At 40.2% G+C, this 16,025-nt stretch overlaps 1 protein-coding gene across 1 annotated transcript in view; it reads right to left on the reverse strand.

Annotated features, from left to right (window-relative positions):
• Window positions 1-16,025, reverse strand: part of LOC118816661 (adhesion G protein-coupled receptor L3-like) — a 450,500-nt gene that overhangs the window by 69,014 nt on the left and 365,461 nt on the right. The window contains exons 12-14 of the mRNA XM_036583171.1: window positions 13,157-13,279; window positions 6,831-7,036; window positions 3,845-4,021 (exon numbers count right to left, since the gene is read on the reverse strand). Coding sequence (XP_036439064.1) covers window positions 3,845-4,021; window positions 6,831-7,036; window positions 13,157-13,279 — 506 coding nt within the window. The remainder of the gene's footprint in view (window positions 1-3,844; window positions 4,022-6,830; window positions 7,037-13,156; window positions 13,280-16,025) is intronic.

Here is a 16,025-nt window from a genome sequence, read left to right on the forward strand (position 1 = left end):
AAAAGAATACAACTAATAACAGAGAAGACAAAGTAAACAAGACAAAGAGAAAAGAGAGGAACAACAAGATAGAAAAAAGAAAGAGACAGAAAACAAGAAAGACAACCAACAGTGAATGAGAGAAAAGAAAAAGAGTGAAAAGGAAGACAGGAAGAAAATCAAAGAGAGTGAGAAGAAAAGGAAGTAAAAAAATAGAGAGAAAGGCAGAATGAGGAGTAAGAAAAGGAGAGAGAGCAAGAGAGAGAAATTGTCAAATAAGAGAGAAAGAGAAGAAAAACGAGAAAGAGAACGAGAGAAAATGAGAGAGAGAAAAGAGACAGAAAACAAGAGAGCAAACATAAAAAAGTGAAAGAGAGAGAAGAGAATGAGAGAAAAAGGAGAATAAGGGAGAAAAGAGAGAGAGAAAAGACAATCAGAGAGATTGAGAAGAAAAGGAAAGAAAGAAAAAGAGCAAGAGAGGTAGAAGAAAGTAAGAGAGGGAGAAAGCAAGAGAAATCATAAAATTAGTAAGAGATAGAGAAAGACAGAATGAGAGAGAAAAGAAAAGAAAAAAGAGAGAGAAGTAAGAGAATGAGAGGGAGAACTACAGACAGAGAAAAAGGAAAGAGAACAAAGAGAGAAAGAGAGCAAGAGAGAGAGAGACAAGAAGACAAGAGAAGGATAAAAGAGAAGAAAAGAACTAAAGCAAGAAAAACAGTGAGTGAAAGGCAGAAGAGAAAAAAAAGAGAAGAGAGGGTGAGAGAAATAAAAGAATTAGAGAGATTGGGGGAAAGGCAGCACTTAAGAATATGGAAATGATGCACCTGGGAAGGTTCTGTTTGATATCAAGCGTGTCTCTCTCTCTCTCTCTCTCTCTCTCTCTCTCTCTCTCTCTCTCTCTCTCTCGGCAGGCAAACCATTCTTCCTTTTTTCTGTGTTTAAACACTGCTGCCATCGAGCTGGACGCCTGACCTCTAATATGGGCAGAACAACAACCATCAAACAGCATTTAGTGCACATCGATCTCGAAATAATGCGGCAAAAATATTTTTCCGAAAAGCTGCCGCCGCCTGGCCGAGGTCATCTCTTGGGGGCATTCGCACACAAAAGACCAAAACAGCAGCAGCGGCAGCCACACGGTCAATAAACTTCATATTCATGGGCAGCATTAGAGAGGATGATATACAGCAAGCGCCATATACGAGACCAATCGATGTCAGAGAAAGGGAAACTGAGGCTTATTTCATTGTGCATTCAGAGCAATAAAGCTTCTTCAGTCGCAGTGGAGCAGTTCACAACTCAGTCACAGTCACGTTTCTTACAGAACTGACTCAGCTGTGTTAGGAGCTGTAACAGAACAACACGATGACCAGCTGGACATCCCTAACGAATGGACTGGGCATGTATATGGTAAATACATTTGCAGACATTACAGGCCTTTGCCTTTAGAAACAGTGAATAAATCCTAATAGCACACCAGATGTTAAAGTCCCAGTGTAAAATACTTGATACAACAATAGAAATATGTCAAACCAGCTAAATTCCAGACTATGGCTGTGTCCCAATTCAGGGGCTACGAAGGCTGTGCAGACCCGCAAAGGCTGAACTGAAATGAGACGGTCTGCTCTATGGTGCATTTCCTGTTTGCGTCACAGCACCGCTGTTCCTGCCTTTCCCTTACTGCTGCACCATGAAATCATGAACTTTGATTTTATTTTTTTATTTTTTTCATTCATTAAAGCTGGTGATGCTTCACCGCTGTTGCTTGAATGTTAGCATAAGTTTTGCTTTAGACCCCATTGGCTTTTTTAACATTTATATCGTTAGCTATTCGACTCAGTTTAAACCCAATGCACGCTTCAGACGCTATTCGCTGTTCTCGAATCCTCGCCGGCATGCAATGAACCTCGCAATGTGTTGGCTGGTGGAGGATCCACCTGTTGGATCCTTCGTTGCCATGGAAAAGAAGGACACATTTCTCGGCCGCATATGAAGGAGTCTTCGAAATGGGACAGCCTAGTTGCGCCACTGTGATGCAATCGTCCTTCAAATGCAGCCTCCAAAGGATGCAGCCCCTGAATTGGGACGCAGCTTCGAATTCTAATGAGCATGCTTTATTGACATCCCTCTATGCCAGACTTTCAGCCTGCTACACCACAGAAGCAGGACTAACAACACTAGAGTGAGTGGGCTTCACCTTTACAGGTGGTGTTGTAGCCTCTGTTACATATCCGGCTGTAATGTGACAATGTCCAAAATTAATCAGTCATTGATTGGCCACTGGAATGTATTCGTGGAGCATACTTTGTACTTTGACAGAGTGTGTCCATAAGAACAATTTTAACCTAATTAAAGAAAACATGGTGTTAAATATTTGGTTGAGTGCAGGACTGTAAAATTTCAGTCCACTCTTCTGCGGTCTGGAGTTCTGTGTGACTTCAGAGGTGAAAAAATTAGTTGTGAATCTTTACTTTGAGTATTTTTAATGAACTGTGATATGCAAGTTTGCATCACTGGCCATTAGCAGGACTGCTCTGACGGCACTGATCTTGGCACAGTGCTTCATATAGCAGTGCTAATGTCTAGGCCAGGAGTCTCCAAATCTGGGCCTTGAATCTAGTTTCTGGTCCTAGATCAGAGGTTGGCAACCCAAATGTTAAGAAGAGTCATTTTGTCCTTTTAACAAAAACCACCTTGGGAGCCGCAACATTTAATGTCCATTTTACCATCTTGGCTGTAAATATGTCTCAGTATGTGCTAATGTTCTAGTATAGGCTAAAAAATAAAATAGAAACGAAATGCAGACTTACTTTGCTCTGCTTTAAGCTTTAGCTCAGTTATAGCTGCTTTTCTTGCATCTCCAGCAGGAAACCTTTCCTCAATAGTAGAATAGTTTCTTGTAAAATGTCTCCCAGTGTTTTACTTTTTACAAGGCTGAATTCAGCTTCTCATTCGCCATTTTCTTTTTCAAATTTTCCTGTTCCACCTTAAATGGTGCCTGAGGTGCCAGAATGTAACTGCTGCACCATTTAAGTTGCAAAAATCTGCACAAGAAGCTGGCGAATGAGGAGCTGACTTCAGCCTTGTGAATTTTAGTGTTTGACAGTTTCTCATTGCAGATTAAACGTATAAGGAAACCAGTTGGAGTGATTAAAAATGCAAATAAGTCTGTTTGTCTCCAAATTATCAACGTTTGTCTTAAATCTTTCTCTTTGCTGTTTTGTTAACTGCTAACTAGGTGAGATTGTTGTCTGCATTGCTATGATGACCAGCAGTCTGCGTGCCAACCTTAAGGGTTATAGGTTGGTGAATTAGCAGTTATAGGCTACATTAACTCCAGCGTTTAAGACCATTTATTTTTAAACCTGTGTTGAACGATCAGAAGAGCTTTATTTTGCTGGAAAGGAGGATTATTTTATTTTTACCTACAAATCTAATTCTGCTGCATGCAGCTCTGGAGCCACATATTGCTGACCCCTGTCCGAGATTTTGGAATTACCAGTAGTTAACTGACTGTTGAGGTTACCTAGCGTCACATATACCAGTGACCACAAAATCCAGGACTAGAAACTAATTCCAAGTCCAGATTTAAAGACCTCTGGTCTAGGAAGTGTTTAGTTCTACCCTTTTCTAGGTCAGGAAAAAGGACACTAAGGACTAAGACAAGGACTAATACAAACTGGAATGCTTTTTGTCGATTGTTATTTTCAGGATTATCACTGTCTAAAGAGTTCGCTGTTAGCACATATGCTAGCACCATTTCATTTGCATTGCATAATGTGGAAAATACAAGTTTGTAGAGGAGTCTGACCAAATTGATTACATAGACTGAACTGTAACTAGAGAAGCACAATGGATCTCCTACCTTGACGTCCACGTGGGCCATGAGCACAGCGAAGTTTGTTAGGTGAGTGCAGGAGCAGGTGGTGTGAGTGCGATTGGTGCCGAGGAGGCGGCAGTCCTGCGTGGACCAGAAGCCCGTCATGCTGCGTCTGGAGTAGCTCCAGAAAGAGCAGTTGGGGTTGAAGTTCTCCTCCGACTGCTGTAGGGGTAAAGAAGTGGACGAGGGGTCAGAAACGACCTACTCACTGAACTCAAAGGGATACAGCCAAGGGCCCTGGCGAGTAGGAGGCACTTGTCAGCATGATTGCGAATAAAGTAATAGTAACAACTGGAATATATGTTTACATTGATGAAGATCTGTCATTTTAGACTTGCATCTAACATCACCTTAATGATCTGCATACACAGCTTGCTAAAGACATAGCGAGCTTCCATTAGTTAGCATCAGCCTATGTTAAATTTACTCAGGCTAACCTTATTTCTGTGGGGAACAGAAAGCATGAAAGTAGGCAGCATAAATTTACAAGGCAAATAATTTGTTGCTCTAACCCTTGATTCAGGTTTAAGGCTGTCTCCAGTCTATGTCGACGCAAATTGGTCATAACTGCCCTTCCTGGAAATGCTAGCATCTTCTTTCATGATGTAAACACTGGTGCATTGATAGGGGTTTTGTAGGGGACCCAAGGCCCCAAAATGCCTGGAGAGAAATTTGGGAAAACTAGCGGTGAGTTTGATTCCTGCTTTCTTCCTTCAGAGAGTGCGGTTTCACTTTGATTGGGAAAATCAAAGGAGGAACAAATTTAGAGGAACAAACTGATTTTCTTTATAGCTGCATGTTACAACGAGTCTACTGATGCAATCACGCTAAAATCACACCAAGGAATACAGTCTGAGATTCTTCAACAATATCCATCACTGAGAGTTGAAAAGGGGGCTTTAATGAGGGGTGAGAAAGAAATGTTCACATCTATGAAATGTTTCACTTTAATCTATTTTGTGAAGATCTAAGACTAACACAGAAACATCAGCTTTTCCTCTCGTTTATTCCCGACGTGAGCATTAGCACTATTGAGTTGCTTGGGCAATATTACTACAAAATAATAAGGCACATGTTCTCTTAGAACTAAGGTTACACGATATATCGGTGGTTAATGCTTTCATGCTTTCATGCTTGGTCATTTCTATGCTCGTACCATGGACATAGCAATATTCATATTTCGAATACTTAACAACCACATAAATCATTGATAATCCAGAGATATTTTGGGCAAAAGTGTACAAAGGACAGAATGTATCCGCTTTGTTTACCACAGGGCACGATGGCAGCAATTATTAAGAACGCCATTTAAACCTGGAGCTCCATGTCACTGACCACAGAATGGCACACTACTTCTACTACGATGGTAAATTTGTTGTTGTTAGATCAGCAGTCAAGCTTATTAGCATGGATACACCAATAACTTGTTATCTACCCAAAAAAATCCATACTGGGGCATCTCTACTTTGAACTGAACTGGAAAGAGAAAAAAGAGAGGAAGAGAAACAGAGGGAGATGTAAATGTAGGGCCGTAATCCACTGAGCCGTGCATTATCCTGCCCCACTGTGCATTCGTGCAACGCTCTTCATCCTCCAAATTATAGCAGGTAGGAGGGAAGCCTTAATAACGCCACTGACCTGAACACCACCACGATCTCTTCTACTTCAGAAGAAACCCACCATCTCTCCAAGTCCCTCTTCCTCACTCTATCTCTCGCTCTCTTTCTGCAGTCCCTCGCTCAGAACACACCCACCCACCCACCCATCTCTCCACACACATACATATAGAATATCTGCAACTTCCAGAGGTCCCTTAACCTGTCTAATAAGTGCTGGAGGCAAACAGGCGTGTGAGTATGTGTGTGCGTTCCTGATGGAAATCGAGTGGAAGAAGAAAGCTAATACTAGCATAAACGCTAGCTGCATGAGTAAGCGGCCTGCAGGGAAAAGTGATAAAGCCCGTATTTATACAGATGCCTCAGGTACCCACTTACCCCACTCCACACAACCTCTTGGAGGTGAGAAAAGTCTACTGAACAGGAGAAATTGAAGAGGAGGAAGGGCAGAAAGTTTCACTTAGGCTAGCTTTACATTTACACAACATAAGTTGATGGAAGCATTTATGAAAATAAATTTCACTGGCGTTGCATAACACGAAGCCCACTGCAGCTCACTTTAAACTCGCTTTTCTGAGACAAGTTTCACAAAACAGCCAATCAGAATGCATTCTAGCATATAATGGCTTCTTTTTACTTGATTTCAATTAAATCGTAGGCAAGAAAAAAGAAGGTGGCCGGCCTGTCGTTGAGCAGTTATTCGAGAGCCATGACTACCAACGAATGTGATCTTCACAAAGCTCAACAAACAGCATTTCTATTTTGCTAGCAAACATTTAGCTTAGTTAGCTAGTTGGCTAGTCGTGATGGCTACTTAAATAAATGCTTGTGTCTGCATTGTTAGACTGCTGTTACTGCTATCTATGTCACAAGCTAGTTGAATTCAAGTTGAATTGAATTAACAGCCAACTTAAATTAGCAAGAACCAACTTAAATTAGTGAGAATCAACTTAAGTCTAAGGCTAGGGAGGGCTGTATAGCTAAAACAGTAATAGCATCCATCTTGAAGTTGAATTTTGCACTTTTATCCTGTTCTATGGAAAAATAAAACATCATACCAGTCTGTTTGAGATTCTTAAACAACCCGACACGGTTTGAGGCAGGTTTTTTGATTTAAACATGCAGTTTATATGGCGCTAATCAGTAGCTATAAGCTTCCATTTCTGGTCAGCGGAATCAGCCTCAGTGAAAAAAACATGTCTTAGCTGATTGAGCACATTTAGGGTACAGGAAAGTTGTGTAACTTAGATTTTTTCACTGAACTATTGCTTTGAGTATATAACAGTAACTTAGATCCGATGGGATGGGAGTGGATGGATGTTGGGACGGAAATACAGTCGCTTGGGTCTTCTTACCTGTATGTGGCGGACAGTGAATATGACGGGGTCGGACAGGTAAACCTTGTTGCTGTCTTTGTTAATGGCGGCTGTAATGACGGGTGAGTTGACGATGACGGAGTAGTTGGTACCGAGGGCTTCGTTGCTGAACTTCATGCTGGCGTTTTCAGTGGACAGGTACGTGCCCAGGTGCTTATAGAGCACAAACGCCATGCGGATCTCACCTGGGGGTACGAAGGGGAGAAAACATGATTACAATACTGCTTAACTCATTCATTTAGAAATATTATTGTATGCATGACCTACGCTGATACAATTATTAGGGAAGCACCAACATGGGAATTGTGGGCCGAATATTTTTCATGTACATATCTACCGATGCTTTGCACAAACATACATGAACAGGAACAGAAATTGTAGAAATTAGGACTAGATCCACCTGGGTTAGCATTACAGAGAAATACAACGTTTATTTCTATAGGCTTACAAATGCAGCATCACCCAAATTTTATAGTTACTGTTATTCTGGGTGGGAGTCTATCAGTGTGGCATATCTTGACTTCACAATGTTTTCCCACTCTCTCTTGCAAAAACGTCCATCAAATTGTGAGCACATCTCCTGTGCATAGCTCTGTTCATGTCACCCCACAGATTTTCTACTGGATTCAGGCTGGCTGGTCCATTCTATAACACTAATGTTCTTTGGTGAAGTCATCTCTTTGTTGATTTGGATGCACACTCCTGTGCAAAAAAAATGGGACAAGCTTAAAATATAAGGATTTTTACTGATGCTTTACTGATGCAGAGTCCAGATTTAATCCCTAGAATATTTGGTCTAACATTTAACATAAACTAGCTTGGCAATGTTTTTCAAATATGTGAAACCATTTGTTTGAAGATTTGTTGTTAAGACCATTAAAAGCTTTTGCCATTTTGGCCCTGGCCTTTTTTTGTTTGCACAAGATGCTTTGGGTCTTTTTGGGAAAGGTGCAATTCGTCCACATCTTTCTAGTAGACGTCTGAAGGTTTTGCAGGAAAATCGACTGGTAATTGGAGCTATTAATGATTTCTGTCTTCAGAAATGCAGCCCCAAAGCATGAGGCTGCCACCACCATGTTTCACAATTCGTAGGGTGCTGTGTTATTTTTTACCAAACATATCCTTTTAGAATTATGGCCAAAATGTTCAACCTTTGTCTTATCAGATCATAACACATAAATTGCACATTTATGCAACCAGGATATTGTACAATGTTTATTTACCTATTTTGTAGTCTAAAATGTTTCTGATTGTTTTTCACTTACAATTACAATGTATCATTGTATCAGGTAATTTCACAGTTACAGTAAATATAGTTCAGATGTTTTTACAAAAAATAAAAAAAAGTATTTTTCCAAGGAGCACAGACTTTTTTATCTATTGTTTTAAACATTTTTAACATTTAAATTGGTAATTTGCAAAAATAATACAATATTTTATTTTTCTCCCCATGACCTTTGAGATGCAGTTTTGCTTTTGTTTTGATTTTTGGGACTGTCTTGCATTGTCATCCCACTGCTGCAATGCTGGTATTCAATCCTATTGACTAAAGAAGTATTGCACAGTTCTAACTAACGGAGATTAACATGTTAAACCAGGCACTGAAGAGGAGATGTTCATGTTCAGCAAAGCTGTCAAGATCACAGACCCAGGAACAGCATGTTTAGCAATAGAACCTTACAGTGAAGAAGAAACTGATCCGACAGCAGCACTTCAATGTCATAAATAACCTGCTATAAATGTGGGTCAATGAGGGTTTTCACAGTGTCTGGTAACATTAACACTATTGGCCTCTTCATGCTATTGAGTGAGTGAAGTCTGCTTCACACCTTGAATGAAGACCCTTTCAGTTCAGTACTAGAAGGAAGACGATTAACAATGCATTCGTTTGAACTTTGGTTAGATAGGGTCCCTCAGAACACATAATGAATACATAACACACATAATGCTTTGTTCCTCACAGCTGCACTTACTATGAGCAACAAAAGGTTTCAGGAGAAAAGAAAAAGAAGAAAAAAAAAAATGTGTTACCAACTACAGAGTCGATTTGATTCAGCTTCACTGAAATGTCGTTATTGCTTTATTGCCAGCTTAGATAAAAGCTACATTTGGGTTTCCTAACCTCCCCCTTATGCTTTTCTGTCACAATTTTTTTAATTTCCCCCCCGCTGTACGCTGAAATGAAAGAGCAATCCCCCTTTCCCACTGCGTCAGCCTCACTGACTCGCCAGTAAAGAAAAACAATTTACGTGATTCCTGTCAATGGCTGTGAGTAACTCGCGTTCAGGTGAAAATATGAAGAAAACGCAAGAGAGACAGAGAGAGAGAGGGAGAGAAAGAGAGAGAGAGGGAGAGCCACTGAGGTTTGATGAATGAGTGTGGCTCCTGGTTACTGGATTGCTCATAAAACGCGGTGCAACGAACGACGAGAAAGTGCGCCCCATTTGCATAGAAGCAAGTGTAATGAAGCCTCGGGAAAAGGGGGAATCAATTATTTGACGGACAGGTCAGAGAATAATAGGCTGATTAGACACTGGCTGAATGTGAAATGGAGCCCTACTTCCTTATATAGGGAAGGACATGAGGAGCTAACAACTTACTAGGCAATGTACTTCCTAGTGTACTTAAACAGGGTTTGGATTTAAACCACAGAATGTACAGTTGAGGGGTGTGGCAATCCAACCACATTGATTATATCAATAAGAACATATGCACTCATTTTTTGGTCAAAATCATCTAAGTGTTGACACTGTTGTCAGGTGATCATGAGTTCCTTCTTTGGCGATCCCACAGCCATCCATCTCTCCCATCATCCAGCACAATTCTAGCCAATGTGGGTGTCTGTTGGCCGTTAGTGTTCTCCTCCAATGATACATTAATGCCAGTTTGGTATTGTGTGATTGGGGGAGTCTTAACTAGTGGGTGGAATCGGACACTAATAAATTTAGGAGAAAATTTGTGAGAATGAATATATGAATAAATGAACGAATGAATGAATGAATGAATGAATAAATAAATAAATAACTTTCCCAAGCTATTTTCAAATATAAAAACACAAAAATTCTGGCATATTGTTTTCATTGTCTATATTATTAACTATTTCGTAAATAGTTTCTTCATCCACTGTTGTGTATTAAGTGTATTTTTACAAATAAACCTGAACTGCACCTAAACAATCCAGTTAAACTGTGATAATAATGTGGTAATTCGAAATTTCACACTGTGCTTCCAAAAGAACCATAATCAAATCATATCGCTGGAAGATCAGAGATTTAGCCCAAATACAAGCATCCTCCATCTCCATTATTTTAATACAGCACTGTCTAGAAGCACTGCATTATCACCTATGGGAAAACCTCAAGGCCTAATGATTTCAATAAAACATAAAAAACACAGTCTGTAATTTTTATTTCATTTTTATCTAAAAGAATCATCATGCTTGTTGTATTTATTCTTTTCAAGTATTTTGGCAATTCATCATTTCATTTTTAAGTATTATTTGGAGTCAAAGGGGTGGAAAACTGTCTGATTCTTTGTGTCTGTGGTATTTAAGTAGATACAGCCAAGCGAGCTCTCCCATTGGTTAGGGCTTCAGGAGCTGAACTAAAGGCCTAACATTTCAGATTAACAACCAATATACTTAGGTACGGACAGTGGAATCAACCAATCACGTTTTGGTTGTGATGTGATGGGTGGGACCAATTTTATGAGAAAAAACATCACTCCACGCCTACTTGAAGTATAGATATGTCACTGACTGTTAAACAAGTGGCAGTCTAACCAGATTCCAGTCAGTTGTTAGAAATGTAAAACAGTGGCAGCAGCTCTCTGCCAGGACACTTTGCCCTAAGTATGAAAGGAAAAAATGATTAAACAAATATAATTTTGTCCCCTCCGACAAGCTGTTTTCAGCAGGCAACAAGCTCTCAGCATATATAGAACGTCTTCAAAGCCAAGAGAGTGTAATAAAAATAATCAATATTTATCATTTAACACTTTTTGTTTCATGTGTCTGAAACCACTGGTGAAAATGCTTCTATTTTGCATTCCTTTCTAATTTTATACCAAGTTTTTTGTTACAAATGATTAAAATAACAATCCGAGTGAAAAGTAGAATCTTCAAATGTTTACATGCATTTCAGAATTTCTCAGTATTTGGTGGGGTGTCCTCTTTTGAGTATGCACTCAAGCTGCTATGGACTCCAAGTTTGTGCACAAGCTTCTGATCATTAGATCAATTCCACCTGAGAGTCGTCTGAAGACAAGCTTCAATGGAAAGATTGATACTGACCTTTTTGTATCATTTCTTCTCCATTTAAAGTGTCATAACTTTTCTATGATTAAACTTTTCAAGATTCCAGGTTTAAATGAAAAAAAAAACAGACTCTACTGTATGCACACTATTATTGTAGAATGTGGAAAATTGTAAAAATAAAGAAAATCTTTCATGAGTGGATGTGTCCAAACTATTGACCAGCACTGTACAAGCCAATCAGTTTTCTGTTTTAGGGCTTTCAAAGGGAACAAACAGATAAACCAGAAATGGTCTCAGCACTAATGACTCACCTTCATTTATAGTGAATAACGATCTGTGTGGAAACTCCACTATTAATTAACTTTTCAATATTAAACTCCAGGCTGTAAAAAGCACAGTTTAGGCTATATTTCAATTCAGATGCCAAAACAAAACTGCTAAGCACTTCCAATACTGTCTCCCTTCCCTTCATTATGCAACATGGGAATGCTTATATAAGTGTGTTGGCTCACTGGGACTCACTTTTTTGTGAAAAAAAGGAAGTGAAAATCGCTAGTGGGCATCTTTTAAAAATATCTCCCCAGCATCTCGTTAGAATACGATATAGATCCTACACATCCCAAAAGTGTCACAGCAGATTCTAAAAACTCCTCCTCCAAACAAAACTGATCTATCTCAATGAACATTTCTCAGCCAGACAAACACAGATAATATCCTGTCCTATCTCGCCCATACAGCTCTGTGCAGAAGGTGCAGGATTAGCTGCTCTTAGCCACATGCTAACCTTGACACTTATACAACAAACAGGAAAGCCATTAGAGTCCGGACAAGATTTCTGCCCAACAACTGCAGAAAAACATCACTCTTCATTGTCCCTGTGGCACAGCGTCTCATTGATTACCTGTTAAAAGAATTTGTCCACTGCCTAATGTTAACACTGCTAAGAATGACTGATGGCAAGCGGGAGCAGTTAGCAGAGTTACAGCTGTGTGCTAACTGGCTAACTGATGTCCATAAGATCCTTTCGTGGCATTTGTGCATGACGCAATCCTCTAAGAAAGGAGTGCGCAAAGTACTGTCTACCTGCAGAGTTTAGCTCCAGCCCATTGCTAATATATGACTTTGAAAAAATGGATTAGCGTTGGAACCTCAGCTGGAAAAAAGGGTGGGCGATATATATATATATATATATACACACATTATTATATTTATGTTGCTGTTGTCCAGACAGTAGATACTTTCCACTGTCTGGACAACAGCAATACCACTAGCCACGTTTACATGCAGCTCAATAATCCACTAATAGTCTGACTAATAGCTCAATCGGAACAGAATGTGTTCATGTAAACACTTGAGATTAGACAAGCCCGATTGAGCCCATTCAGAATGCAATTTCTATTATGAGGCTGGCAATCCTGTAAATAATCTGTTAAACAGAAGAATAATATCCATGTAAACACTTGTATCTGATTACATTCCCAATGGGAGCACGTAGGTACGTTCTCTGCATGTGTGTTCGTGTCATAGCGTAAGTTTACGACATTCATCATGGTGGGAGCAGAAACTGGTCTGCAGAGGAGACTACTGTTAGCTAACAACATTGCTAGAAGGAAAAAAAAACGTCTATTGTAATTAGTATTAAATATCATTTAATAGATTTTGTTTTTTGTTTGAGATTAATGTAATTTTAAATAAATCTTGTGATGGTTCTTTACGAAAGCGATAAGCTGTATGACACCATGCATTATAGCGATTTAACCTAATGGAACATCAATAAACTAAATTTTTTAAATTAATATAATCAAACAAAATATTTTTCTCTGTGACTCTGATATCACATTAGCTAGACCACTGTTTGCTCTCTGTGTGTGAAACGTGACTCTGTGTTGAGCTGCTTTCGAGCAATGAGGGGTGAAAGTGGATGAGTGGTAAAATCACTGTAACGCATGGCCTATCAGGGCTTATGGATTCATCACTGTAAAGCATTCAGCATTCGGTTTCATACTGGTACACCACGGCTTAAGGCTGTGTCCGGCTGTAGATGACCCACCGTTCCTGCCGTGCTGCTTCAGGGTGTTGGCAGACAGGTGAATGGAGTTGCTCTGGTCTCCCGTCTGAGGAAACTTCAGGTCAGGCAGATTTCCGTCTGTGCTCATCCGAGCCACCTCCAACTCTGCAGGACACAACAAAAACACAAAGAACAGAATCAGGCTGATCACTGTCAAGACTGTACAGAAATACCACTGGGTTATGGTTCAGAATACACCCACCCAGGAGCTAACCTCATTCAAGCTGTTTGCACCAGTCACATGTACCATTGCATCATTCGAGCTATGCTACATTTAGGGATTTAATGCTCAATGAAAAGATTCAGATCACTGCTAATGGTTGCCTGCACTTGACTGTTCATGCGACCAAATTAATCCCAGCAGATGACAAGCTTCATGATGACATGTATTTCTCGAGAAATCCCTGGAACTGCCTGGCTTCCATCTCTGTGTAGAGCACTATTGAGTGTGCTCCAACCAGTGCTGTTCAATATCTGTTTAAATATCAGAGGAGAACCACTCCAACTAAAAGAACACTGGGACAATGGACGAAAGTTTAGGGTTGCTTCAGAGACTGATACTGTGCTGATTTTGTCATTAGTGTATTCGTCTTGAAATGGTTTACTGTTGCTGTCTACGGAACACAATATTATTTTATTGAATTAGTTTTTGTTAGAAAGACCATTTTGTCACATCTCTAATTGTTCTGAGCTTCATCCGGTGACATACTGATCCACTATTGGCTGTGGCAGTGTTAAAAGTAAACATGCTCTTGCTACACACTGCTGTATTCACAGTGTACATATTTAACCGAATTTTAATATACAACTGAAATGGCTCCACCTAGTGGCTTTATAGGTTTTAAGTATTATTACATGTAATTTTTCTTGATAGAATGTGCGAGGGCACCGTGTTGGACTCGAACCTCAGAGATTTGAGACTTGAGCCAGACTCACGCCTCAGAGACTTAAGACCTCACTCTTGACTCCAATTTACACAGAGACTAGAAACTAGACCTAAACTTGTACGTCAGAGACTTGAGACTTGACATGGACCTCAGAGACTCCAGACTTGACTCGGACTTGTACCTCAGAGACTTGAGACAAGACCTGGACCTCAGAGACTTGAGACTTGACTCAGGCATGCATCTCAGAGACTCGAACCTTGACTCACATCTCAAAGACTTAAACTTGACTCAGACATGCAACTAAGATAATCACGAATCGACTCAGGCATGCACCTTTAGAAACTCGAATCTTGATTCACATCTTAAAGACTTGAGACGTGACTTGGACTCTCACCTCAGATATGCAAGATTGGACTTGGACTTACAACTCAGAGACTTGACTCGGGCATGCATCTCAGAGATTCAAACCTTGACTCACATCTCACAGACTCGAGACTTGACTCAGCCTCGCACCTTAGAAAATCAAGCACTGACTTGGACTCACACCTCAGAGACTCAAACCTTGACCTGGACTCACATCTCACAGACTCAAGACTTGACTTACTCCTCAGAGACTTGAGCACTGACAGAAACTCGCACCTCACAGACTCGAGACTTGACTCAGACTTGCACCTTAGAAACTCAAAACTCGAAAGAGACTCGCATCTCAGAGTCTCAATTCCTAACTTGTACCCTCAGAAACTCCTCAGACACTTGACTCGGAAGTGCACCTAGACTTGACTCACACCTCAGGGACATCAGAGCATTGACTCTAATTCATACCTCAGAGACTCGAGCCGTGACTTGGACTCATATCTCGCAGACTTGAGACCTGACTCAGACACGCACACCTCAGAAACTCAAGACGTCACTTGCATAAAGAGACTTGTGAATATCTCTGTTTTGGTGTCTAAGCTTACTTTGTGAAGTTAAAAACTAAAGTTTTACTTTTCCTGCTTCAGTTTTCAGCATCCCACCACATCGCCCTCTCATAATATAGCGAAACTGAACAACACTTTCAGACAACCTGTACTGTAGTAAGCTGCAAAATCCTCCCCAAACACAGTAAACTAAAACTAAGCCCTTGCCCATTGTGCTTGGGAACCAGCTGATCTTCATTCATTCAGCTGCTCTGCGGCGCATTGCTGTTTTGGTTGTTTTCCTGCAGTATATTCACTGTAGAGGTTTTATTTCGCATGCTGATAGGACAATACAGAGAGAAGATAAGGAGGAATCAGCTGCGGCTGCGGCGGGGCAAGAAAGGCCTCATACTAGCAGGAGCGCTTTTGCTTCTCCTGAAAAGCTTAAAACTGGCTTTAGGCACTGCGAGTTTCCAGGGCCCAGTCAAAGACGCTCAAAATAACACGATAATCGCAGCAAATCTGCTCACCAGATTAAGACTGTGGGGTGTACACACTCACACATACACACTCTCAGCACACTTATAAACACTTACACACGCCCTGAAAAGAAACAATCGCAATAGTGCACTACAGATCTCTCAGACTAGGAGATGTGCATTTTCTGAGCCTGAGGGAATAGAAAAATATCATTTCATTTTATTTTGAGCATATACAATGTTTTCCAGAGCTGAAACATTGCAGAACTGTACAATACACCAAACTCTATGAACTAACTTCTCACTCTGGGACATTAACTGACCATAAACTCCACCGTGGATAAAGATAACATTAAGGTCTACTTACTACAGACTCCATTTTGGATTTGAACAGCACTGGTGTTTTACTATAGACATAACTATGCCTTAAAATAGAATTGGTGCCACTTGTTTGTTTTGGCTTAAAACAGCACTCTGTGCAACATTTTACTGTCAGGTTCAAAGCCATCCAATCAAGTTTTGGAAACATGATGTTCAAACTACTGTAAACCAGCTTTCCTACCTAACATTACTAAAACCACAAACC

This window comes from Colossoma macropomum, unplaced genomic scaffold, assembly GCF_904425465.1.
Source record: "Colossoma macropomum unplaced genomic scaffold, Colossoma_macropomum, whole genome shotgun sequence".
Lineage (NCBI taxonomy): Eukaryota > Metazoa > Chordata > Actinopteri > Characiformes > Serrasalmidae > Colossoma > Colossoma macropomum.